Source organism: Leucoraja erinacea, chromosome 3 (assembly GCF_028641065.1).
Source record: "Leucoraja erinacea ecotype New England chromosome 3, Leri_hhj_1, whole genome shotgun sequence".
Taxonomy (NCBI): domain Eukaryota; kingdom Metazoa; phylum Chordata; class Chondrichthyes; order Rajiformes; family Rajidae; genus Leucoraja; species Leucoraja erinaceus.
The window spans coordinates 8,502,748-8,529,110 of NC_073379.1; the positions used below are offsets into that span (position 1 = coordinate 8,502,748).

General features: G+C 47.7%; 1 protein-coding gene across 1 annotated transcript; it reads right to left on the reverse strand.

Annotated features, from left to right (window-relative positions):
• Positions 1-732: 732 nt before the first annotated feature.
• slc25a4 (solute carrier family 25 member 4) lies at positions 733-25,722 on the reverse strand. The gene is made up of 4 exons (XM_055632022.1): positions 25,515-25,722; positions 13,698-14,184; positions 6,245-6,385; positions 733-1,326 (listed from the first exon to the last, which is right to left on the reverse strand). Exons 1-4 carry the CDS (start codon positions 25,623-25,625, stop codon positions 1,169-1,171), a joined length of 897 nt encoding a protein of 298 aa, XP_055487997.1. The 5' UTR covers positions 25,626-25,722; the 3' UTR covers positions 733-1,168.
• Between the last annotated feature and the right edge of the window lie 641 nt (positions 25,723-26,363).

Sequence of the window (26,363 nt, forward strand, 5' to 3'; positions counted from 1 at the left end):
TTAGAAATTATGTACGCTTCTCGTTATTTTTCTTCATGTAAGCAACGTAACATTTTTAAAAAAACATTTGAAATGTAATATTTTAAAAGAAAATATGTAAGGTGGTGGGACTAGTTGTGTAAGGACTGTGTCACGGTGTAAATATGTGGTGTAGATGGGACATGTTGGTCAGTGTCGAAAGGTTGGGCCGAAGGGCCTGTTTCCACGCTGTATGACTAAGAAAATGTAACTTTCTTGCCGTGAAAATGTAATGTTATTTCCCAACGCTTATGCATCAAACCGCAACGACTAATTTGTTAGCGTTTGTGCTTCATTTCATGTTGCTTAGTCTATGCTGTATTAGATTAGTTTAATTTAGAGATACAGTGCGAGACAGGCCTCTCAGCCCACCAGGTCTGCGCCGACCAGCAATCCCTACACATCAACACTATTCTATTCACACACATGGGACAATTTACATTTATAGCAAGCCATTCAACCTGCAAACCTGTACATCTTTGGAGTGCGGGAGGAAACCAGAGACCCCGGAGAAAACCCACGCAGGAAACGGGGAGAACGTACTAACTCCGTACAGACAGCACCTGCAGTCAGAATCGAACCCGGGTCTCTGGCCCTGTAAGGCAGCAACTCTACCACTGCGCCACCGTGACACAGTCCTTGCCACATATATGGCCATGATGTTAATACAAGCAGCAGCTCAATAAAAGACCTAAATGTTTTATTGAAAAATTGTATACACGAGCCAGTTTTAATAAATACTTTTGATTTAATAGGGACCATAAATACATTTGTTTCCGTTTGGATCAATGCTAAACAATGTGCATAACACTTGCGATTAGAATATAACCATTTTGAGATTAAGTACTAAATGCAGAAATACTCACCACCCAAGGAAAAGTAAATGGTAACTTAAATATATATATACAGTTGGCAAGGGGATTAGGCTATGGAATTCAATACATGGATAACAAGGGTGACTATGACTTAATAATGCATTAAGCCCTTTCATTGAGTCTCCAACCTGCCACTGCTTTTATTCAGGCGTTTGATTTCTTAAAGGTACATTCATCATTGTTGACCCATTGTCCTGCTACAATATATTACAGTTTTCTAATGCTGTTTAATTTAAAGTGATGAACAAAGGGGTAGATGGATGCCTCTTGGACTCTTACGCATATTTCTTAATTTCATCATACAGTACCAGTACAAAGGCTCCTCCCATTCCTCTCAACACATTTGACCAGGCACCTTTGAAGAAAGCTTTAGACCCCTCATCTTTCGCAATTTTTTTCCAGCAATCGATTGTGCCCGAATACATTATATCAGCTGTTGAGACATCACAACAGTAATGTTAGATATGTATGATACATAAAATGAATAGAAACATAGAAAATAGGTGCAGGAGGAGGCCATTCGGCCCTTCTAGTCAGCACCGCCACTCATTGTGATCATGGCTGATCGTCCCCAATCAATAACCCGTGCCTGCCTTCTCCCCATATCCCTTGATTCCACTAGCCCCTAGAGCTCTATCTAACTCTCTTAAATCCACCCAGTGGTTTAGCCTCCTCTGCCCTCTGTGGCAGGGAATTCCACAAATTCACAACTCTCTGGGTGAAAAAGTTTTTCCTCACCTCAGTCTTAAATGGCCTCCATTTTATTCTAAGACTGTGGCCCCTGGTTCTGGACTCGCCCAACATTGGGAAAATGTTTCCTGCATCTAGCTTGTCCAATCCTTTTATAATTTTATATGTTTCTATAAGATCCCCCCCATCCTTCTAAACTCCAGTGAATACAAGCCCAGTCTTTTCAATCTTTCCTCATATGACAGTCCCGCCATCCCAGGGTTCATGAATGAACGAATGAATAAGTTTATTGGCCAACTACATTCACATACAAGGAATTTGCCTTGGTGCTCCGCTCGCAAGTAACAACAACACATACAGTAAGCAATTAAGAATAAAACATTATAGTTTAAACATGTGAATGAAATAAAATACCAGAGCTAAAGGAGGCTACAGACTTTTGGTTATTGAAAAGAGCTACTGCTTGTGGAAAGACGTCCGTACAAACAGCACCCGTTGTCAGGATGGAACCTGGGTCTGATATGCCACTTCTCTCACTAAATCATCTGCTGCGCTTTTATCAGGCTTCTGCATGGTCCTTCCATAAGCTAGGGTACCATCCAATTTACCTCTCCCCCATTTACAGGCATTAAACTTTGTCTATGGAACTGACATAGAAAATAGGTGTGGTAGTAGGCCATTCGGCCCTTTGAGTCAGCACCAGCACTCAATTTGATCATGGCTGATCATCCAAAATCAGTACCCCGTTCCTGCTTTCTCCCCATATCCCTTTATTCTGTTAGCCCTAAGAGCTCTATCTAACTCTCTTGAAAACAGCCAGTCAATTAGCCTCCACTGCCTTCTGTGGCAGAGAATTCCACAGATTCACTGCTCTCTGGGTGAAAAAGACTTTCCTCATCTCAGTCCTAAATGGCTTACCCCTTATTCTTACACCGTAACCTCTGGTTCTGGACTCCCACAACATCGTGAACATTTTTCCTGCATCTAGCCTGTCCAATCCGTTAAGAATTGTATATGTTTCAGGAGTTTCATAGTTATACAGCGTGGAAACAGGCCCTTCAGCCCACATCAACCAACATGTCCCATCTACACGTCTCACCTGCCTGCTGCCTGACCCCTAAATTTAAACTGATAGAATTAAAAAAAACTCTCTAAAAGACAAAAAACTCAGGAGTAACTCAGTGGATCAGGCAGCATCTCGGGAGAACATGGATAGGCAGCGTTTCGGATCAGGATCCTTCTTCGGACTCAGAAGAGAACATCTTCAAAGCAGGTTTAAGAAGGAACTGCAGAAGCTGGAAAATCGAAGGTAGACAAAAAGTGCTGGAGAAACTCAGCGGGTGCGGCAGTATCTATGGAACGAAGGAAATAGGCAACGTTTCGGGCCGAAACGTTGCCTGTTTCCTTCATCCCATAGATGCTGCCGCACCCACTGAGTTTCTCCAACACTTTTGTCCATCTTCAAAGTAGGCATACCTTGAAGAGACTTTTGACTCTGACGAAGAAGGGTTCTGATCCGAAACGTCACCTCTCTTTATTTTCTCCAGAGGTGCTGCCTGACCCACTGAGGTACAACAGCATTTTGTCTCTTTTTATTAAACCTGCATCTGCAATTCCCTGTGAATACAATAACTTTTCTCTAACGCATGAAAGAGTGAAAAGGAATTGGAGAAAAGCGCTCCATGGTTTTACATTCGCAGCGATTTTAATGAGGGAATTTTGATGAGCGTGACCACAGGGTTTGGGAGGGTTAATGGGCCAAGGACAAAAATGGTTTATTAGGTCTGCATTTGGTTTGAGATTATCCAGAAAATCTTTTTGCGTTGTCAAGACAACAAACTGCAGCTGTTGGTTTAAAAAAAAGGACACAAAGTTCTGGAGAAACTCAGCAAGTCAGGTGGCATCCCTGGAGAACATGGAGAGGTGACGTTCCTGGTCAGGGGACCTTCTTCGGTCTGCGATCTCATTGCTGTTGATTATCTTGCACAGGGTGCTCTGACCACGCTGAAGCCAAAGAATACTTGAAGTATATTCTTTGCCTCAATAGACAACCGGTGCAGGAGTAGGCCATTCGGCCCTTCGAGCCAGCACCGCCATTCAATGTGATCACGGCTGATCACCCCCAATCCGTAGCCCGTTCCTGCCTTCTCCCCATATCCCCTGACTCCGCTATTTTTAAGAGACCTGTCTAGCTCTCTCTTGAAAGCATCCAGAGATCTCCGGGCACATTTGTTCTTCTAATTCCCGTTGACTATTCGGGGGTCTGTACTACACCCCCGACAAGGTGATCTTCCCTTTCCTGTTCCTCAGCTCCACCTATATAGCCTCACTAGAAGAACCATCCATAATGTCGCCTCTGATCACAGCTGTGACATCCTCCTTACCCAGCCATGCAACCCCCTCTTCTTTGTCCCTCGCCTGTCTCTCCTGAAGCTCCTGTACTCCAGGACATTGAGCTGCCAGTCCTGCCCCTCCCTTAACCAGGTTTCAGTCATGGCTACAACGTTCCAGTCGCACGTACCTATCCATGCCCTAAAGCTCATCTGCCTTACCCGTCAGGCCCCTTGCATTATATTAGTGCAGCCTAAACCAACCCTCCTTCCTCGATCATCGCCTTTCTACCCACTAACCTTTCCCACACCACCCTCCATACCAACTTCCTGCACGAGATCCCACCCCCTATCTTAGCAAAACACAATGTGCTGGAAGAACCCAGCAGGGTTAGGCAGCATCTGTGGGGGGAAGTGAACCCTTCTTCAGTCTGATGGAGTAGGGGGGAGAAAGGCTTTGTCCTGCCCCAGAAGGAAGAGAGACCATCGGGAGTTATATCGAATACTTTTTGTAACTGCGATGCCCTATACGTGGCGACTCTTTGCATACTTATGTATTGTATGCAAAATAAAGAATTTCACTGTACCAAGTACATGTGACAATAATGTACCAGTCATCGCTCTTCATAATAGTAGTCGAATTAGGCCATTCGGCCCACCGAGTCTACTCTACCATTCAATCATGGCTGATCTATCGCTCCCACCTAACCCCATTCTCCTGCCTTCTCCCCATAACCCCAAACACAAGTATTAAGCAAGTCTTTATTTTCCAGGTTTCTTCCCCGCCACAATCAGTCTGAAGAAAGGACACAGCCAGCATCCGTGGGGATGCTGATGGGCCCACTGTGATGCACCAGCACTTTGTGCTTCACTCAAGGTTCCGGCATCATCGTTTGGCTTTATTTCGAGTAACTATTTTTCAGTTACTCTCCCGTGTGGCAAAATGTACAGAAGTGTGAAAACGCACACCTCCAGATTCAGGAACAGTTTTTTCGACAGCTGTTATCAGGAAACGAAATAATCCCACCAACAACTAGAGAGCAGTCCAGATCTACTATCCACCTCATTGGAGACACTCGGACTAATTTTGATCGGACTTTGTGGGAGGCACGGTGGCTCAGCGGTAGAGTTGCTGCCTCACTGCACCAGAGACTCAGGTTCGATCCCGACTACGGGTGCTGTTTGTACGGGGTTTGTACGATCTCCCCGTGACCTGTGTGGGTTTTCTCCAAGATCTTCGGTTTCCTCCCACATGCCAAAGACGTACACGTTTGTAGGTTAATTGGCTCTGATAAAATTGTAAAATTGTTCCTAGTGTGTGTCGGATACAGTTCGTGTCTCTGGTTGGTGCAAAGTCCGTGGGCCGTGGTGGTGGTTTCCACGCTGTATCTCTAAACTAAATTAAACTCAACTTTATTGGCTTTATCTTGCACTAAACATTTCTTCATATTATTCCCTTTGTCATGCATCTGTACACTGTTGACAGCTCAATTGTAATCAAGTATTGTCTTTCTGCTGACTGGTTAGCACGCAACTAAAGCTTTTCACCGTACCTCGGTACACATGACTCAGCGCCTCTACTTCCTGAGAAGATTACGGAGAGTCGGTATGTCAAGGGGGACTCTCTCGAACTTCTACAGGTGCACAGTAGAGAGCATGCTGACCGGTTGCATCGTGGCTCGGTTTGGCAACTTGAGAGCCCAGGAGCGGAAAAGACCACAAAAAGTAGTAAACACTGCCCAGTCCATCATCGGCTCTGACCTTCCTACCATCGAGGGGATCTATCACAGTCGCTGCCTCAAAAAGGCTGGCAGCATCATCATGGACCCACACCATCCTGGCCACTCACTCATCTCCCCGCTGCCTTCAGGTAGAATGTACAGGAGCCTGAAGACTGCAACGTCCAGGTTCATGAACAGCTTCTTCCCCACAGCCATCAGGCTATTAAACTCAACTGTAACAAATCTCTGAACATTAATAGACCATTATCTGTTTATTTGCACTTTATCTGCTTATTTATTGATGTGTGTATATATTTATATAATGGTATATGGACACACTGATCTGTTCTGTATTCATGCCTACTATGTTCTGTGTGCTGAAGCAAAGCAAGAATTTCATTGTCCTATCTGGGACACATGACAATAAACTCTCTTGACTTGACTTGACAATAAACTAATCTCAAACTTAAACTCAGTAGGTTAATAACAAAGATAGACCCAAAATGCTGGAGTAAACTCAAGGGGGACAGGCAGCATCTCAGGAGAGGAGGAATGGGTGATGTTTTGGGTCAAATCCCGAATAACAAGGTGATTCTGGTTTACAACGTACCTCCCTTCCGGCCGGACTGCATCATCATACGTCGACGGACTGTGTCGAATGGGTAGGAGACCAGCCCAGCCACTGCCGTCACTGACTGCGCAATCATCCAGCTGATCAGAATATGCACGTTCTTCGGATCTGGCATCATCCCTGACGAACACAAACAAAGCTATCGCTTAGTTCACCAGAGGATAATAGACTACCTTCTACACAACTGCCTCACAGCGCCAGGGACCCTGGTTCAATCCCACGTGTGTGTGTGTGTGGAGTTTGCACGTTCTCCCCACGGACTGCGTGGGTTTCCTCCGGGTGCGCCGGTTTCCTCCCACATTCCAAAGACGGAAGGTTTGTAGGTTGCAATAAAAAGTATAAGTAAGTATAAGTATAAGTATCCTTTATTGTCATTCAGGCCTGTTGGTCTGAACGAAATTTCATGCCTTGCAGTCATACATAGAATAAAATAACAAAAACACACAATAAACACAAATTTAACATTTACATTTTTTTTTAAAGGAACTGCAGTCGCTGGTTTACACCAAAAATAGACAATAGACAATAGGTGCAGGAGTAGGCCATTCGGCCCTTCAAGCCAGCACCGCCATTCAATGTGATCATGGCTGATCGTCCCCAATCAATACCCCGTTCCTGCCTTCTCCCCATATCCCCTGACTCCGCTATCTTTAAGAGCCCTATCTAGCTCTCTCTTTAAAGTATCCTGGGAACCGACCTCCACCACCCACTGAGGCAGAGAATTCCACAGACTCACAACTCTCTGTGAGAAAAAGTGTTTCCTCGTCTCCGTTCTAAATGGCTTACCCCTTATTCTTAAACTGTGGTTCCTGGTTCTGGTCTCCCCCAATATCAGGAACATGTTTCCTGCCTCTAGCGTGTCCAAGCCCTTAATAATCTTATATGCTTCAATAAGATACCCTCTCATCCTTTTAAACTCCAGAGTGTACAAGCCCAGCCGCTCCATTCTCTCAGCATGTGACAGTCCCACCATCCCGGGAATTAACCTTGTAAACCTACGCTGCACTCCCTCAATAGCAAGAATGTCCTTCCTCAAATTAGGGGACCAAAACTGCACACAATACTCCAGGTGTGGTCGCACTGGGGCTCTATCCAACTGCAGAAGAACCTCTTTGCTCCTATACTCAACTCCTCTGTTATAAAGGTCAACATGCCATTCGCTTTCTTCACTGCCTGCTGTACCTGCATGCTCACTTTCATTATAGGACTTTCATTACTTTCAAATAGGCACAGAATTCTCGAGCAACTCAGTGGGCCAGGCAGCATCTCTGGAGAAAATGGACAATCCACAGATATTGTATGACCTGCTGAGATACTCCAGCATTCTCTGTCCATCTCTGGTTTGTAGGTTTCATTGGCTTCTGAGGTTGACCGGAGTGTGCGGGGAGCAGATGCAAAAGTGGGATAACATAGAATCAATGTGAATGGGTCAGCATGGACTCGGTGGACCGAAGGGCCTGTTTCCATGTTGAATCTAAAAATATCTCTAAACTGACCTGGACAGAGTGGATGTGGAGAGGACGTTTCCACTAGTAGGAGAGTCAAGGACCAGAGGGCACAGCCTCAGAATAAAAAGACACCTTTAGAAAGGGGATGGGGAGGAATTTATTTAGTCAGAGGGTGGTGAATCTGTGGAATTCATAGCTACAGACGGCTGTGGAGGCCAAGTCATTGGGAATCTTTAAAGCGGGTATGGACAGATTCTTGAATAGTACAGGTGTCAAGGGTTATGGGGAGACGGCAGGAGAATGGGGTTGAGTGGGAGAGATAGATCAGCCGTGATTGAATGGCGGAGAAGACTTGTTTGGGTTTAATGTAGTAATTCTGCACCTATGGCTTATGAACTTATGAACTAAAATCTAAACCAAACATGTGACTGGCTGTGCACAAGTCTTTCAGCTTTCGCAGCGCTGGGATCATGTACCAATCCTGTTTGACAGACACGGACAAGTGTTGGTGGTGGGGGGGAAGGGCAGGATTTAGTTTCTTCTCTCTTGCTCCTCTCTCCAGCAGGAAGTCAAGAGTCAAGAGTCAATTTAATTGTCATTTGGACCCCTGGAGGTCCAAACGAAATGTCGTTTCTGCAGCCATACATTACACACAGATAGACCCCAGACACAACATAATTACATTTTACATAAACATCCATCACATAGCTGTGATGGAAGGCCAAAAAAACTTATCTCTCCACTGCACTCTCCCCCCCCCGATGTCAGAGTCAAAGTCAAAGCCCCCGGCTGGCGATGGCGATTGTCCCGCGGCCATTGAAGCCACGCCGGGTGGTGCGAGGTCGCACACCGGGTCTTGGTGTTGGAGCCCCCGGTGTGCGCTCGCAAAGTCCCGCGGCCATTCCAGCCGTGCGGGGCGGTGATGTCAGGCCCCGCTCCAGGAGCTCTTCAACCCCGCAACACGGGCGGGAGAATTCGCCGTTGCAGGAGCCCCGAAAAGCGGTCTCCCTCCAGGGATCCGCGGGCTCCCGGTGCCGCCGTCCGCAGACCCGCAGTAGCAGCCTCCGCATCAGCAGCGGCATCGGCAGCAGCAGCAGCAGCAGCAGCAGCAGCAGCAGCAGCAGCGGCAGCGCTCCTCCACCGCTCCAACCGCTCCGGACTCGGCCAGCTCCGCGACGGCAACGGTGAGTCGTCGGCACCAGAGTCCCCGGCTTCTTCCTGTTGGAGGCCGCTCCTCGTTGCGGCCCCAACGACAACGGAAACCCGACGAGAAAAGGTCGGGTCTCCAGTGCAGGGAGAGATTTAAAAAAAGTTTCCCCCCCCCCCCCCCTCCCCCCCCCACCCCCACCCCCCCACACACACACCACACCCCAAAAAAAATAACAAAAACTACATTAAAACACAGACAGAAAATAATAAAAACGCGGACAGACTGCAGAGGCCGCTGCTGGCCAGAGCCGCGCCGCCTACCGGAGTTGGCATTCAGTAGTCGTACAGTGATGAAATCGACGCCATGAGGGCAACCTGTCGCTGCTCCATGGATGGCAAGACCCCATGTTGTTTAACTCTTTCAATACCCCGTTGGCTTAAGTTTAGTGGAGTGGAACAGAGTGTAGTTTAGTTTTAGAAACAGGCCCTTCGGCCCACCAAGTCCACGGTGGGGTTGAGAGGGAAAGATAGATCAGCCATGATTGAATGGTGGAGAAAGATGACTTGATGGGCCGAATGGCCTAATTCTGTTCCTAGCACTAATGAAATATGAACTTATAACCTCAGCTTCCTACCCAGTGCTAAGAAAATGCAGACGTCAATGGAATAGAGTTGTATTGAATAGTTAGACCCAGATAGAGTGGATGTGGAGAAGATGTTTCCAGTATTGGGAGAATTTAGGAACAGAGGATACAGCCGCAGAATAAAAGGACGTAACTTCAGAATGGAGATGAGGAGGAATTTCTTCAGTCAGAGGGTGGTGAATCTGTGGGATTCATTGCTGCAGACGGCTGTGGAGGCCAAGTCATTGAGCATTTGCAAAGCGGTTCTTGATTACTAAGGGTGTCAAAGATTACAGGAAGACTGCGGGAGAATGGGGTTGAGCGGGATATGTCGATCAGCCATGATCGAATGATGGAGCAGAGTCGATGGGCCGAATGGTCCAGTACTGTTCCTGTGTCTTGTGAACAGATCACAACAATCCATGGGTTACTTGGTCTGGCCCTTGGGAAGCGTACGGCAGTAAACCTGGAAACTATGGATTATCCCCCAGGAACGCATGAATCAATTTGTAAGGAAAAGATACTCCTTCACAAATTTGAGGAAGGACATTCTTGCTATTGAGGGAGTGCAGCGTAGGTTCACCAGGTTAATTCCCAGGATGGCGGGACTGTCATATGATGAAAGAATGGAGCGACTGGGCTTGTGTTCACTGGAATTTAGGGGATCTTATAGAAACATATAAAATCATTAAAAGACTGGACATGCTAGATGCAGGAAACATGTTCCTGATGGTGGGGGAGTCTAGAACCAGGGCCACAGTTTAAGAATAAGGGATAGGCCATTTGGAACTGAGATGAGGAAAAAGCTTTTTCACACATTTGGTTGTGAAATTGGGGAATTCTCTGCCTCATAAGGCAGTGGAGAACCAATTCACTGGATGCATTCAAAAGAGAGTTAGATAGAGCTCTAAGGGCTCCATTCAAGGGTTATGGGGGGAAGGCAGGAATGGGGTACTGATGGGGGATGATCAGCCATGATCACATTGAATGGCGGTGCTGGCTGGAAGGACAGAATGGCCTATTCCTGCACCTATTGTCTGTGTATCTATGTCAAGTAAGGCAACTTGACATCATGTCTGGCATGGTCACTGTGGGCCGAAGGGCCTGTTCCTGCACTGCTTTGTTCTATGTTTTACATATGTTATCACACTCAGCAAACTACGTTATGCTCAGGTAGAACGTACAGGAGCCTGAAGACTGCAACAACCAGGTTCAGGAATAGCTACTTCCCCACAGCCATCAGGCTATTAAACCTGGCTCGGACAAAACTTTGATTATTAATAACCCATTATCTGTTATTTGCACTTTATCATTTTATTTATTCATGTGTGTATATATTTATATTACGGTATCTGGACACACTGATCTGTTTTGTAGTAAATGCCTACTATGTTCTGTGTGCTGTAGCAAAGCAAGAATTTCATTGTCCTATCAGGGACATATGACAATAAACTCACTTGCGGTATTTTGCGGGTCTGTCATCTTTTAGTGCATTTAATAATCAGTTAATATCACAAGGGACAAAGCTGTGGTGAAATATGACATGGTTTTATGAATGAGAATGGCCATGGCGGGGTGAATAATTTTAGCGAAAGATAACATTAAAAACCGCAACAAAATAAGCATCTTGTAGCAGTACCAAACGTGGTTGCTTTATTCAGACATAATAGGTTTGAAATACATACACGTTTGGTCCTCTATCATATTGTCATTGCTGCTGCAGCTGAGCGAGGGCGTTCTCTCGAGCTAAGCTACCTGTCGACTCCAGGTCGCAAGGTGAGATAGACAATAGACAATAGGTGCAGGAGTAGGCCATTCGGCCCTTCGAGCCAGCACCGCCATTCAATGTGATCATGGCTGATCATCCTCAATCAGTACCCCGTTCCTGCCTTCTCCTCATATCCCGATTCCTCTATTTTTAAGAGCCCTATCTAGCTCTCTCTTGAAAGCATCCAGAGAACCTGCCTCCACCGCCCTCTGAGGCAGAGAATTCCACACTCACCACTCTCTGTGAGAAAAAGTGTTTCCTCGTCTCCTTTCTAAATGGCTTACCCCTTATTCTTAAACTGTGGCCCCTGGTTCTGAGACCTGCTTATGTAGCAGAACACTGCTCTTAACCGATGACAATCCTCGTAAATACTGACGAGGGTTCGACCGCAAGTTGTCTGACCATCAGGTGACGCCACAATCTCCATCTAAATGTTGCCGAACTCCACGTTGTGCTCTTTTTACAGAGGTTTCCAGGGAAATGGACCAAACGAGGGCAACTGGGACTCGCTTAGGTTGGGATTCTTGGTCAGCACGGACATGATGGGCCGAAGGGCCTGTTTCTCTGCCATATGATTCTGTTATGCACTGTGGCTTAACATCGAGGAGCTGGCGGCCTTTGCTGGAGACCGACTTCGGGAGCTCCAACCACGGGGGCCTGCGGACTTACCATGGTGGAACTCACAATCCCTTTGCCAGGGATCGACCTCTGAGCTCAAAACTGCGGGAGCATGCGGACTTTAACATGGTGGAGCTCGCGGTCTCTGGTCAGAGACCGACTCCGGGAGCTCCAAGCCGCGGGGGTTCAATCATCCCGACACGGGGACTTCGATCGCCCCGACACGGGGGCTTTGACAACTAGCTGCGGGGGCTTCGATCGCCCCGACTGCAGATGGTTCGACTGTCCCGACCGTGGGAGAATAAAGAGGAAGAAGATTAGACTTTATTGGCTTCCACCACAGTGGGGAATGTGGGGAATCCGCTGTGGTGGATGTTTATGTTAACTTTTATGTAGTTGTGTCTTGTTGCTTATTTGTAATATGGCTGTATAGTAATTTGTGTTTCACTGTACTTTAATTGGCACACGTGATAATAATCTGACCTTTGAACCTTTGAAACATTTGAGATATATGGGCCAAACGCAGGGAAATTAGGTTGATTTAGATGGGACATCATGGTCGGCAACGCCAGGTTGGACCGAAGGGCCTGTTTTCCTGCAGTATATATATTTATTTATTCTATAGGTAGATACAAAATGCTGGAGTAACTCAGCGGGACAGGCAGCATCCCTGGAGAGAAGGAATAGGTGACATTTCAGGTCAAGACCCTTCTACAGACTGATGTCAGGGGAGTGGGCGGGACAGATAGGATATAGGCGGAGACAGTAAGACTGGTGGGAGAACTGGGAAGGGGAAGGGAATGGAGAGAGAGGGAAAGCAAGAACTACTCTGAGGTCTGTGTACATACCGCTAGGATTGTAAGCTGCCCCAAGCGAAATATGAGGTGCTGTTCCCTACAATTTGCGCTGGGGACCCAGGACAGAAAGGGAGGGGGATTAAAGTGTTGAGCAACCAGGAGATCAGGTTGGTTAAGGCGGACTGTAGCTCTATTTACTATAGCTCTATTTAAAATACACTAGGGCAGGTACATGGATAGGAAAAGTTCCGAGGAATAAGGGCCAAATGCAGGCAAATGGGATTAATTTAGGTAGGACATTTGGGTCGGCATGGACTAGTTGGGCTGAAGAGCCATGTTGCATGACATGGTGGATGGATGGATGGATGGATAGACAGAGATAAACAGAGATAGATAGACAGAGACAGAGAGAGAGAGATAGAGAGAGATAGAGAGAGAGATAGAGAGAGATAGAGAGAGATAGAGAGAGAGATAGATAGATCGATAGAGATAGATCGATAGAGATAGATCGATAGAGATAGATCGATAGAGATAGATCGATAGATAAATAAATAAATAGATAAGATGGATAGAGAGATGGATAGAGAGATGGATTCAGAGATGGATAGATGGAGAGATGGATGCAGAGATGGATAGATGGAGAGATGGAGAGATGGAGAGATGGAGAGATGGATAGATGGAGAGATGGATAGATGGAGAGATGGATAGATGGATAGATGGATAGATGGATAGAGATAGAGGGATGGATGGATGGATGGATGGATGGATGGATGGATGGATGGATGGATGGATGGATGGATTGATTGGGGAGAGGAATTTGTATCTTTATCAGTGCCCTTTATGGGTGGCTATTTGCATACCTTGGCTTTCCGTGCAAAGAATTTCACTGTGACTTGTCACATGTGACATTAAAGCATTCATTCATTCATGTGTTTAAATGTATGTCTGATATCTTATGCGTATCTTATGTCTACATGTTTCTCCCCATGACTCTACGATCCGCTGCAGTCCCAGCCGCAACCTGCTTACCTTTGGCGGTGTCATAGACTCCGAAGTAGGCAGCCCGGTAAATGATGATGCCTTGTACGGAGACGGCGAAGCCTTGGTAAAGGCCTCGCAGGCCGTCCGACTTGAAGATCTTGCTGAGGCAGCTGGCGAGGCCGGTGAACTCCCTCCCGCTCGCGCCCTTGCCCACGTCGGCGGCCAGCCGGGTCCGGGCGAAGTCCAGCGGGTAGACCAAGCACAGGGACGTGGCGCCCGCCGCCCCGCCCGATGCCAAGTTTCCGGCAAAGTAACGCCAGAACTGCGTCTTCTTGTCGACCCCGCCCAGGAAGACCTTCTTGTACTTGTCCTTGAAGGCGAAGTTGAGGGCCTGGGTTGGGAAATACCGGATCACGTTGGCCAGGTTTCCTCGCCAGAAGGAGATGAAGCCCTGTTCCTTGGGAATACGCACGACACAGTCAATGATCCCCTTGTACTGCATCTCAGCTGTGATCTGCTTGCTCGCATGCTGGACCTGGGAAAGGGATTCAAAAGCATGAGAGAAATCTTTGTTACATTGAACCCCAGGAGGACCCTGCAACGCCGTCAGGACATAGAAGTAAGTAAGTAAGTTTATTGGCCAAGTATTCACATACAAGGAATTTGCCTTGGTGCTCCGCCCACAAGTAACAACATGACATACAGTGACAGTTACGAATGACTCAGAAAACACTAAACATTAATAATAATAAAACATTAATATTATCTAAATGGTGGCCGATTGGGAAAGGGGGAGATGCAGCGAGACCTGGGTGTCATGGTACACCAGTCATTGAAGGTAGGCATGCAGAGGCAGCAGGCAGTAAAGAAAGCGAATGGTATGTTGGCTTTCATAGCAAAAGGATTTGAGTATAGGAGCAGGGAGGTTCTACTGCAGTTGTACAGGGTCTTGGTGAGACCACACCTGGAGTATTGCGTATAGTTTTGGTCTCCAAATCTGAGGAAGGACATTATTGCCATAGAGGGAGTGCAGAGAAGGTTCACCAGACTGATTCCTGGGATGTCAGGACTGTCTTATGAAGAAAGACTGGATAGACTTGGTTTATACTCTCTAGAATCTAGGAGATTGAGAGGGGATCTTATAGAAACTTACAAAATTCTTAAGGGGTTGGACAGGCTAGATGCAGGAAGATTGTTGGGGAAGTCCAGGACAAGGGGTCACAGCTTAAGGATAAGGGGGAAATCCTTTAAAACCGAGATGAGAAGAACATTTTTCACACAGAGAATGGTGAATCTCTGGAACTCTCTGCCACAGAGGGTAGTTGAGGCCAGTTCATTGGCTATATTTCAGAGGGAGTTAGATGTGGCCCTTGTGGCTAAGGGGATCAGAGGGTATGGAGCGAAGGCAGGTACAGGATACTGAGTTGGATGATCAGCCATGATCATATTGAATGGCGGTGCAGGCTCGAAGGGCCGAATGGCCTACTCCTGCACCTAATTTCTATGTTTCTATAAACACACCATTGATCAAGCATGTGAACCAACAAAATACCAGATCAAAGGGAGGCTACAGATTTTTGGCTGTTGAGTAGAGCTACTACTCGTGGATAAAAACTGTTTTTATGTCTGGCTGTGGCAGCTTTGACAGTCCGGAGTCGCCTTCCAGAGGGAAGTGATTCAAAGAGTTTGTTACCAGGGTGAGAGGGGTCAGAGATGATCTTGCCCGCTCGCTTCCTGGCCCTTGCAGTGTACAGTTCGTCAATGGAGGGAAGGTTGCAGCCAATAACCTTCTCTGCTGATCGGACGATTCACTGCAGCCTCCAGGTGTCGTGCTTGGAAACATAGAAAATAGGCACAGGAGCCAGCGGTGCCATTCTATATGATCATGGGTTATCATCCAGAGAGAATCAGTACCACATTCCTGCTTTCTCCCCATATCCCTTGATTCCGATAGCCCTAAGACCTATATCTAATTCTCTCTTGAAAACATCAGACAACAGGCCTTCAAGGTCAGATCAAGATCCCTGCGCTTACAACTGGGACTTGAAAATGGCCCCAAACTGGCGACTCTGTACACTGTCTCAGTGTACTGCTGCTGTACACCATTACTGCGCCTGCGATGCTTATCTCAGGTGTGTATGTAAGTGCTTAGGTGTAGTGATACTTGTACTAAACTGTATACAAAAATGACTTTCACTGTACCTCAGAACGCGTGACTAATAAAGTCACACATACTGAGCAAGGGCAGCCACGGTGGCGCAGCGGTAGAGTTGCTGCCTTACAGCGAATGCAGATCCGGGCTCGTTCCCAATTACGGATGCTGCCTGTACGGAGTTTTACGTTCTCAAAAATGACCCGTGACCTGCGTGGGTTTTCACCGAGATCTTCGGTTTCATAGAAAATAGGTGCAAGAGGAGGCCATTCGGCCCTTCGAGCCAACACCGCGTTTCCACCGACTGTGGGTTTCCTCCCACACTCCAAAGACATACAGGCTTGTGGGTTAATTGGCTTGATGAAAAATGTAGGGAAAATAATAAAATATTATCCCTAGTGGGTGTAGGATAGTGTTAATGTGTGGGAATCGCTGGTCAGCGTGGACCCGGTGGGCCGAAGGGCTTGTTTCCGTGCTGTATCTCCAAACTAAACTAAACAAATACAGTGCCACACCTTACCACACCAAAGTTGGGGCATATGATCTATTCCGATTAAAAAAAACGGCCAAATAATAATCTATTAAGATTAATTCTAGGAATCTGTAACCCATGTCGGATTGGATTGATGAGGCTGGATTCCATGTATTTAGTTCAATGTGGACACGGGCCGTGGGTCCCACCGAGAGTGTGCCCAATTACCCCTTTAAGTTTCTTCATAAGATACTGCTTTGGCGCTGTGAGACAGCAGCTCCACCAGCTATGTCACGGAGCTACTGTGGCAAACAGAAAGCTGCAGGTATGCATATCAAAGAAAATCAAACTCTTCCTAGATCCCCCCTCTGGTCATGGCTGACCATGGGTGTCTCCAGGGTGCTATTCTCTATATGGAGGACGCCTGTGCGTGACTTTGTTTAACGTGGGGAGACTGGTGCACAGACAGCCACCCCACGGTCCTTGACAGATCTGGGTCAGGATCCAGTGGCATGGAGTCCAAGACGACCGGAGACACTTTTCTGCTGCAGCCTTCATCCGCCTTCCCAGCCGTTGTGACGCTCCACTAAGGTCAGCCATCGTCCTCCGCCTGTTCCATCGCTGAGGTCTTGGTTGTATTGCTCTCTGTCGGAGACCTCCCCCTTGACCTTACCGCCGTGGGTGGCCCTACCAGGAGCATAGCCCCAGACGGCATCGCTCTCAGGATCTCAGGACCACACAAGCTTCTCCACCACGGCAAGGTGACAATCCACAGAGAACATCAATATACTACAATGCTGAGAAGTATATTAGTATAGTTTTATTTAGTTTAGGGATACAGCGTGGAAACAGGCCCTTCGGCCCACCAGGTCTGCGCCGACCAGCGATTGCCCCTTACACTAGCACTATCCTACACACACTAGGGACAATTTACACTGAAGCCAATTAACCTACAAACCCGTGTGGGGGGAAACCAGAGCACCCGGAGAAAACCCACGCAGGTCACGGGGAGAACGTACAAACTCCGTACAGACAGCACCCGTGGTCAGGATCGAACCTGGGTGTCTGGCGCTGTGAGGCAGCAACTCTACCACTGCGCCACTGTGCCGCCCTGTACTCTGCATTCTATATCTTACTCTTCTCTCTATTATTGTACTTGAGTTTGACTTGATCATATTTACTTACGGTATATCTGATTTGTTTGATAGCAGGCAAGACAAATCTTTTCACTGTACCTCGGTACACGTGACAATATTGGCCCTAAACCTAATAACCCAAACCTACCCAGCCTTGCGGGCTCATTAACTCATAATATAATGATTAAAGTCTAAACAAATAAATGTTCTAATTCGTTCACGTACGTTATCCATTAACTAAACATGGTGGATAAACATAGAAACATAGAAAATCGGTGCAGGAGTAGGCCATTCGGCCCTTCGCGCCAGCACCGTCATTCAATACGATCATGGCTGATCATCCAAAATCAGTATCCCGTCCCTGCTTTTTCCCCCCATATCCCTTGATTCCGTTAGCCCTAAGAACTATATCTAACTCTCTCTTGAAAACATCCAGTGAATTGGCCTCCACTGCCTTCTGTGGCAGAGAATTCCACAGGTTCACAAGTCTCTGGGTGAAAAGGTTTTTCCTCGTCTCAGTCCTAAATGTCCTGCTTATTCTTAGATTCAGATTCTTATTCTTAGTAATCATACGTGGAGTTGCAAGGAAATACAGACGCCCAAATTTTGACGCAGCAGGTCAGGCAACATCCGTGGAGGGAATAAAGAAGGGCCGTGACCCAAAACGTCATCTATCCATTCTCTCCACAGGTGCTGCCTGAACTGCTGAGTTCCTCCAGCGCTTTGCTTTGTTTAGTTCAGGGATACAGCGCGGAAACAGGCCCGTCGGCCCACCGAGTGTGCACCGACTGGCGATCCCCGAGGCAGCAACTCTACCACTGCACCACCATGGCATTTTATTACACATATCTGTCCCGTAAGAAGTGCCGGGACACTGAAGATAGACACAAAATGCTGGAGTAACTCAGCAGGCCAGGCAGCATCTCTGGATAGAAGGAGTGGGTAACGTTTCAGGTCGTGACCCTTCTTCAAAACACGACATATATACCGTAAAGAAACCTACTGAGCCTCAGAATGCCCATTAAACGTGCCCATGAATTGCACTGATGTTGCAGAGCAAGGACTGCCAAGCCGCACATAAAACAGAAAGGCCACAGCGACTTTGGTGGCACAGCAGTAGAGTTGCTGCCTTACAGCACCAGAGACACGATCCTGACTACGGGTGCTGTTTGTACAGTTTGTACATTCTCCCCGTGACCATGTGCGGTTTCTCTGGTTTCCTCACATATTTTTATGTATGTTAATTGACTTCGGTACAGGTTGGGTGAGTGGGCAGATGCATGCCAGCTGTAGCTTATTGTGGATAAATGTGAGGTTATCCACTTTGGTAGCAAAAACAGGAAGGCGGATCGCTATCTAAATGGTGTCAAGTTGGGAAAAGGGGAAGTACAGCGGGATCTGGGGGTCCTTGTACATCAGTCAATGAAAGTAAGCATGCAGGTACGGCAGGCAGTGAAGAAAGCGAATGGCATGTTGGCCTTTCTAACAAGAGGACTTGAGTATAGGAGCGAAGAGGTCCTTCTGCAGTTGTATAGGGCCCTAGTGAGACCACACCTGGAGTATTGTGTGCAGTTTTGGTCCCCTAATTTGAGGAAGGACATTCTTGCTATTGGGGGAGAGCAGCGTAGGTTTACAGGTTTAATTCCCGGGATGGCTGGACTGTCATATGCTGAGAGAATGGAGCAGCTGGGCTTGTACACTCTGGAGTTTAGAAGGATGATAAGGTATCTTATTGAAACATATAAGATTATTAAGGGTTTGGACACGCTAGAGGCAGGAAACGTGTTCCCGATGTTGGGGGGGTCCAGAACCAGGGGCCACGGTTTAAGAATAAGAGGTAAGCCATTTAGAACGGAGACAAGGAAACACTTTTTCTCACAGAGAGTTGTGAGTCTGTGGAATTCTCTGCCTCTGAGGGCAGTGGAGGCCAGTTCTCTGGATACTTTCAAGAGAGAGCTTGATCGGGCTCTTCAAGATAGCGTAGGCAGGGGATATGGGGACAAGGCAGGAATAGGGTACTGATTGGGGATGATCAGCCATGATCACATTGAATGGCGGTGCTGGCTCGAAGGGCCGAATGGCCTACTCCTGCACCTATTGTCTATTGGTAAAAATTTCCCTTCGTGTGTAGGATAGTGTTAGTGTAAAGGGGGGGGGAGGTCGCTCGTCGGTGTGGACTCTGTGGGGCGAAGGACCTGTTTCCTTGCTGTTCCTCTAAACTAAGTTACATCAAACTAAAGATGCTGCCTCACCTACTGAGTTCCCCCGGCACTCAAAATTCTAGCACCTGCAGAATCCCGTACCTGCAAAATGTTTTAAAAAGTGCCTTTCCCAGCGAGTTTTGTTAGTCCTTGCTGTCTCCTCCCCTTCCTCAGCCCCCCTGCTGTCTCCGCCCATCCCCCAGCCTTCGGGCTCCTTCTCCTTTTCCCTTTCTTGTCCCCGCCCACCCCCGCCCCCGATCAGTCTGAAGAAGGGTTTCGGCCCGAAACGTTGCCTATTTCCTTCGCTCCATAGATGCTGCTGACCCGCTGAGTTTCTCCAGCTTTTTTGTGTAACCTCTGATATGCTGTTTAGTTGAGATATACAGCGCGGAAACAGGCCCTTTGGCCCACCGGGTCCACGCTGACCAGCACATCCCTGCACATTAACACCATCCAACGACCATAGGGGCAATTTTTACATTTGCAAAGCGAATTAACCTACAAACCTGTAGGTCTTTGGAGTGTGGGAGGAAACCGAAGATCTCGGAGGTCACGGGGAGAACGTACAAACTCCGTACAGACAGCACCCGTAGTCGGGATCGAAACCGCGTCTCCGGCGCTGCATTCGCAGTAAGGCAGCAACTCTACCGCTGCGCCTCCATGTTGTAAATAAAACAATCGCAAACTGCACCCCAGTGTTAATAGCACGAGTTTCCAGCTGGGTTTATGTAACACACATGAAACGTAAGCACGGATACATGATACTCGATGGGGTGGGGACGGGTGGTACATACCAAGTAATCGTGAGACTAGTGAACAAGGGAATGTTGGCATTGGACGATGGAAGGCAAAGTTCACACCATGAAAGCATAGGGCTCTATCAAAACATAACACGCATGAGTAACTCGACCAGCCAAGCAGCATCTGTGGAGCGAATGGACAGTCGGCGTTTCGGATTGGGGTCCCTTCTTCAGACTGACTTTAGTAGTGGGGTTGACAAAAATGCTGGAGAAACTCAGCGGGTGAGGCAGCATCTGTGGAGCTGCTCATAGATGCTGCCTCACCCGCTGAGTTTCTTCAGCATTTTTGTCGGCTCCGTAGATGCTGCCTCTTCAGCAATTTTGTCTACCTTCGATTTTCCCAGCATCAGCAGTTCTTTCTTAAAAACTTAGTAGTGGGGTTGATAAGTTCATAGGTTCTTGGAGCAGAATTAGGCCATTCAGTCCATCAAGTCTACTCCGCCATTCAATCATGGCTGATCTATCTCTCCCTCCGAACCCCATTCTCATGCCGTCTCCCCATAACCACAGACACCTGTACTGATCTGGGCTGGGGGGGGGGGGGGGAGGGGGGGGGGGGGGGGGGGGGGGGAGAAAGATGGGAAAAGAGAAGTGGGGGGCAGGACAAAGCTTGGCAAGTGATAGGTGGATGTACGTGAAGGTCGTTTGATTGGCAAATGGGTGGAGTAGGTGGCAAAGGCTAGGGGGGAAGTAAACAACAGGCCGCTGGATCGCGGGAGGGGCCAAGTGTAATGTTAAGGTGGAGGAAGGGATATAGGTAGAAGTGGACAGGGGAAAGGCCTGGATAGAGTGGATGTGGAGAAGATGGTTCCACTAGTGGGCAAGTCTAGGACCAGAGGTCACAGCCTCAGAATTAAAGAACGTTCCTTTAGGAAGGAGATGAGGAGGAATTTCTTTAGTTAGAGGTTCAATGGGTATTCTTAAGGCAGAGATAGATAGATTCTTGATTAGTACTGGTGTCAGGGGTTATGGGGAGAAGGCAGGAGAATGGGGTTAGGAGGGATGGATCGATCAGACATGATTGAATGGCAGAGTAGATTTGATGGGCCGAATGGCCTAATTCCACTGCTATCACTTATGACCTTTCTTTTCACTTCTTTGCGCAGCTAGTATCCTTCAGTAACAGGGATAGGCCGAGACTAGACTCATTTCAGAAACTTAGGACAGCACAGTGGCACAGTGGGTAGTGCTGCTGCCTCACAGTGCCGGAGACCCGGGTTCGATCCTGACCTCTTATGCTGTCTGTGTGGAGTTTGCACGTTCTCCCTGTCTTTCTGCTGACTGGTTAGCAGGCAAAAAAGGCTTCGCCAACCGTGTGAACTAGTGTGAACGGTGTCTAGTGTGCCCAGTGTGAACGGGTGATCGATGGTCGGTGTGGACTGGATGGGCTGAAGGGCCATCTGTTTCGATCAATACCGCACAGCGACCAGGAAGAACGGAGAAACGAGGACAGTACGATGACCGGCCCTTCTCAATGATGTGTTATTGACGCTCAATGTCAAACTTCGATAATCCTCAATTGGAGATGTTTTTGTTTTCATTTGTTACAAGATAGACAATTTCATCATAAGGTATAAATGATGAAAGAGAGAATTAAGCTCGTGCCGAATGAATCACAACATTTAGTTTAGTTTAGAGATAGCATTTAAAGAGCGGCAGCATTTTGAAACAGTAATCCATGCCTTTATTTCATCTCGGCTGGATTACTGTAACGCGCTCTACTCTGGAGTCTCACGAGCTTCGTTGGCTCGTCTCCAGTTGGTCCAAAATGCTGCCGCTCGCCTTTTAACCGGAACTCGAAAGAGGGAGCACATTACGCCAATTTTGGCCTCCCTTCACTGGCTCCCAGTGCACTTTCGAGTTCATTTTAAAATTCTTTTATTTGTTTTTAAATCATTGAATGGCCTCGCCCCGCCTTACCTCTCTGAGCTGCTCCACCTATATGCTCCTGCCCGGTGCCTCAGGTCAGTGGATCAGCTGCTCCTTGAGGTACCAAGGTCTAAGCGGAAGCTCAGAGGGGATAGAGCCTTTTCTGTTGCTGCCCCGGCACTCTGGAACACCTTGCCGCTGCAGATCAGACAGGCCCCTTCACTGTCCATCTTTAAATCCTCCCTAAAAACTCACTTTTATTCACTGGCTTTCGACACTGGCTGAGACTTTGTTCCTGTTTTAGTGCTTTTAATGTCTTTTAATTTTTACTGTTTTTATAGTCCTGTCGTCTTAATGGTTTTAGTAGTTCGTAATAACTTTTTGTTGACTTCCCATGTACAGCACTTTGTGGTAACTGATGTTGCCTAAAAGCGCTTTATAAATAAAGTTATTATTATTATACAGCGTGGACCAGCGATCCCCGCACATTAACACTATCCAACACACACTAGGGACAATTTACAATTTTATCAAAACCTGTAGGCTAATGGGAGTGTCACGTTTGGGAGGAAACCAACGATCTCTGAGAAAACACACGCAGGTCACGGGGGTGGGGGCGTACAAACTCCATACAGACAGCACCCGTAGTTGGGATTGAACCCGGGTCTCTGGCGCTGCAAGGCAGCAACTCTGCAGCTGCCCTTAAAATACAACCAAATATTGGAGGCATAAGGGGCTGCAGGTGCTGGAATCATGAGCAAAACACGAAGCGTTGGAGGAACTCAGCAGGCCAGGAGCCAAATGTAGGTGCAGAATCACCCAGTCGGAAGCAGGGTCCCGACGCGAAATATCGCCTGTTCATTCCCATCCACAGATGCTGCCCGACCCGCTGAGTTCCACCAGCACTTTGTGTTTGCTTAAAGGAGCTGAAATGTCGGACCCGGTGAAGCAAGTTAACGAAATATAATGCCGGCTATTTCAAACCATGAATGCCTATCCTTCAACCCGGTGCAATGAAATGGCCAGTTTACATTGAAAAATACAATTGCCGCCTTGCAGCGGAGTGATCCACAGACACAATCTTCGCAACCAAAGATCAAATTTGGCAGCTGAGGCAATGCGGAACGCAGTCCAAGTCATACGGTATGTAGAAAGTCTCTAAAGCCCAAAGTGTTCCTCTAAAGTCTAAAGTGTATCTCTAAACTCTGGTCTAAAACGTACCTCTAAAGCCTAGAGTATATATCTAGTCTCAAATGTGTCTTAGACAATAGACAATTGGTGCAGGAGTAGGTCATTCGGCCCTTCGAGCCAGCACCGCCATTCAATGTGATCGTGGCTGATCATCCCCAATCAGTACCCCGCTCCTGCCTTCTCCCCATATCCCCCTACTCTGCTATCTTTAAGGGCCCTATCTAGCTCTCTTGAAAGTCTTCAAAACGGTGCTGGCTCGAAGGGCCGAATGGCCTGCTCCTGCACCTATTGTATCTCTGAAGTCTAAAATGCACCTCTAAAGCCTATAGTACATCTCTAGAGTCTTAAATGTGTCTCCACGGTCTAAAGTCAAAGATGTATCTCTATAGTCTAAAGTAAAGTCTACAACATAAAACAGAACAGCACAGGGTCAGGTCCTTCGGCCCATAAGGGCTGTGCCGAACATGATGCCAAGTTAAATTAGTGTCTGCCGGCACATGATCAATATCCCACTATTCTCTACATATCCATGCGCCGATCTAAAAGCCTCTTAAACACCACTATTGTATCTGCCTCCACCACCGTTTCAGCGCGTTTCAGGCACCCACAAGGATATTCACTTCACATTTCCACAATTATTAAATAGCCCGACTTTATCAGCCAATATCCTTTACAATCACCAATCCTGCGCTTGACACGTTGGCCAGTGTGACAAGACATGGTTCCCAGAAATCTGAGTTAGACAGGCACAAGGAACTGCAGATGCTGGAAATTTGCGCAAAAAGTACAAAATGCTGGAGTAACTCAGCGGGCCGGGCAGCATCTGGGGAGAGAATGGACAGGAGCCGTTTTGGTTCTGGAGCTTGTTCAGAGTGTTAGGCGTCGGGTTTGAGCGAACTACCCATCTCCGCCGTGATTTTGCACACTAAAGGAATGGCCAAATGTGACAAAATCAAGAGTCTGACTCGTTCACCCGCTCCTTCTCTCCAGATATGTCGCCTACTACCACACACACACACAGACACACACACACAAAGGGCAATTTTACATTTACACCAAGCCAATTAACCTACAAACCTGTACATTCGGTGAAATCACGGGGAGAGCGTACAAACTCCGTTCAGACAGCACCCGTGGTCAGGATCGAACCCGGGTCTCTGGCGCTGAAACCTGCCGCTGAAGGCAGCAACTCTACCGCCCGCTGCCGCTTTGCTTCTTGACCCGCCCTTGCTGCTCGACCCACAAACTACACCTTAATATCTTGCTCGGGTTGAAGACAGGAGTCTGAGTCTAACTAAGCACTTTTTTTTTTAAGATTAGCCATGAGTAGTCTATGCAAAAGGAAAAAAAAGTCTTGCACTTTCCAGGATTACCCTGCGTGCGTGTGTGTGTGTGTGTGTGTATCCGCAGTCTCTTGTTTCTTTCTACTATTCTGATACCAAACTTTTTACAAAGAATATCTCGAGATGACATCTGCTTTCCCGGCTCCCGTTACCCTGGTGAATTCCCGTGGTGGGATTACTTGCGGCCAGTTAAATAACTTTGCAAACTGCAGCTTTGTCTCAAACTGGTTTATAACTCCTCGGGCAATACACAGCGTTCGCCATAATGCCCAGAGGTTGAAAAATAAATGTGTCAGGAAAAAGTTGCCCACTGTAAACTAATCGGGACCTTGGTGTCTGTAGATCACTTGCCATTCTGCATGGAGGGAGTGGAAGGTCATATGTGAGTCAATGAGACACCGTGATGTCTTTTTATAGCTGGACACAGCACACGAGGGCACCTTACTTGCGCCAGTGCTGTCACTAAAGTCTCTGTCTTAGTTTAGTTCAGAGATACAGGGCGGACGCACCGACCAGCGATTCCCCGCTTCAGTCAGGATCGAACCTGGGTCTCTGGCGCTGTAAGGGTAGCAACTCTACCGCTGCGCCGCCCAGGGTAGGTGATTCCAATGGATCTACCACGATGTGACAACTCCAGGATTTGGGTGAAACTTTCAACTTGCCCCACCCACCCTATCGCCACCCAAATCCCACCCACTCACTTGGAGCAGTAACTTCACCCGTTCTATGGGCGCCACCGCCGTCTTGGAAATGGCAGCGGCCACTCCGCCGGCCAGAAAGTCCTTGAGGAAGCTGATAGCGTAGTCACCCATCACGGATCCTTCTAGTAGACCTGTCCGGCGAGGAAATACCAAAGCCCCGCTGGTCTCAGCAAACCTCCCAGGCTAATCGCGGCGAACCAAGTGGACGCATCTGCCTCCTCGCACCTAATATAAGCCCCAGGTCTATCGCGAGAGGGGAAAGTGGAGACGGAGAGGGAGGGCAAGTACGCGAGGGGGGTGGAAGAAGGTACCGCATTGGCGCAACTCAATAGACTTCCCGTGTCACAGTTCAGGAGAGGAGCCATGGTGGCCCAGAGAGACATTGAGGGGCATTTAAAGGACACAACAAGCCTCACGCTGCAACCATTGCAACGTCGTGACCCCGTGTTACATACCAGGCTTGTTGCATGGACCATGTACACCGGGCATTTCACAACCAACACACTTTTAGAAAGCCTTGTAGGTTCATTGGCTCGGTGTAAATAGGAAACCTGAACGGAAACCTCTGGAGACTTTGCGCCCCACCCAACGTTTCCGTGCGGAGGTTCCCGGAGGTTTTTGTCAGTCTCCTCTACCTGCTTCCACTACCTGCAACCTCCGGCAACCGCACGGAAACCTTGGGTGGGGCGCAAAGTCTCCAGATGTTTCCGTTCAGGTTTCCTAAGTGGGACAGGGGCATAGTGTAGGATAGTGCGGGAGTCGCTGGTCGGCGCGGACTCGATGGGCCGAAGGGACCGTTTCCACGCTGTATCTCTAAACTCAACTAAACTTGAACAATAAAGATATCTA

What these genes read in the sequence shown, in the direction of transcription:
- slc25a4 (XM_055632022.1), bottom strand. Translation starts at nt 25,625, where the DNA reads ATGGGTGACTACGCTATCAGCTTCCTCAAGGACTTTCTGGCCGGCGGA. An exon ending in GGGTGAAGTTACTGCTCCAA is followed by an intron (nt 14,185 to 25,514) that starts GTGAGTGGGTGG and finishes TCCCTTTCCCAG; the next exon opens with GTCCAGCATGCGAGCAAGCA. An exon ending in AGTCTATGACACCGCCAAAG is followed by an intron (nt 6,386 to 13,697) that starts GTAAGCAGGTTG and finishes TGTGTTCGTCAG; the next exon opens with GGATGATGCCAGATCCGAAG.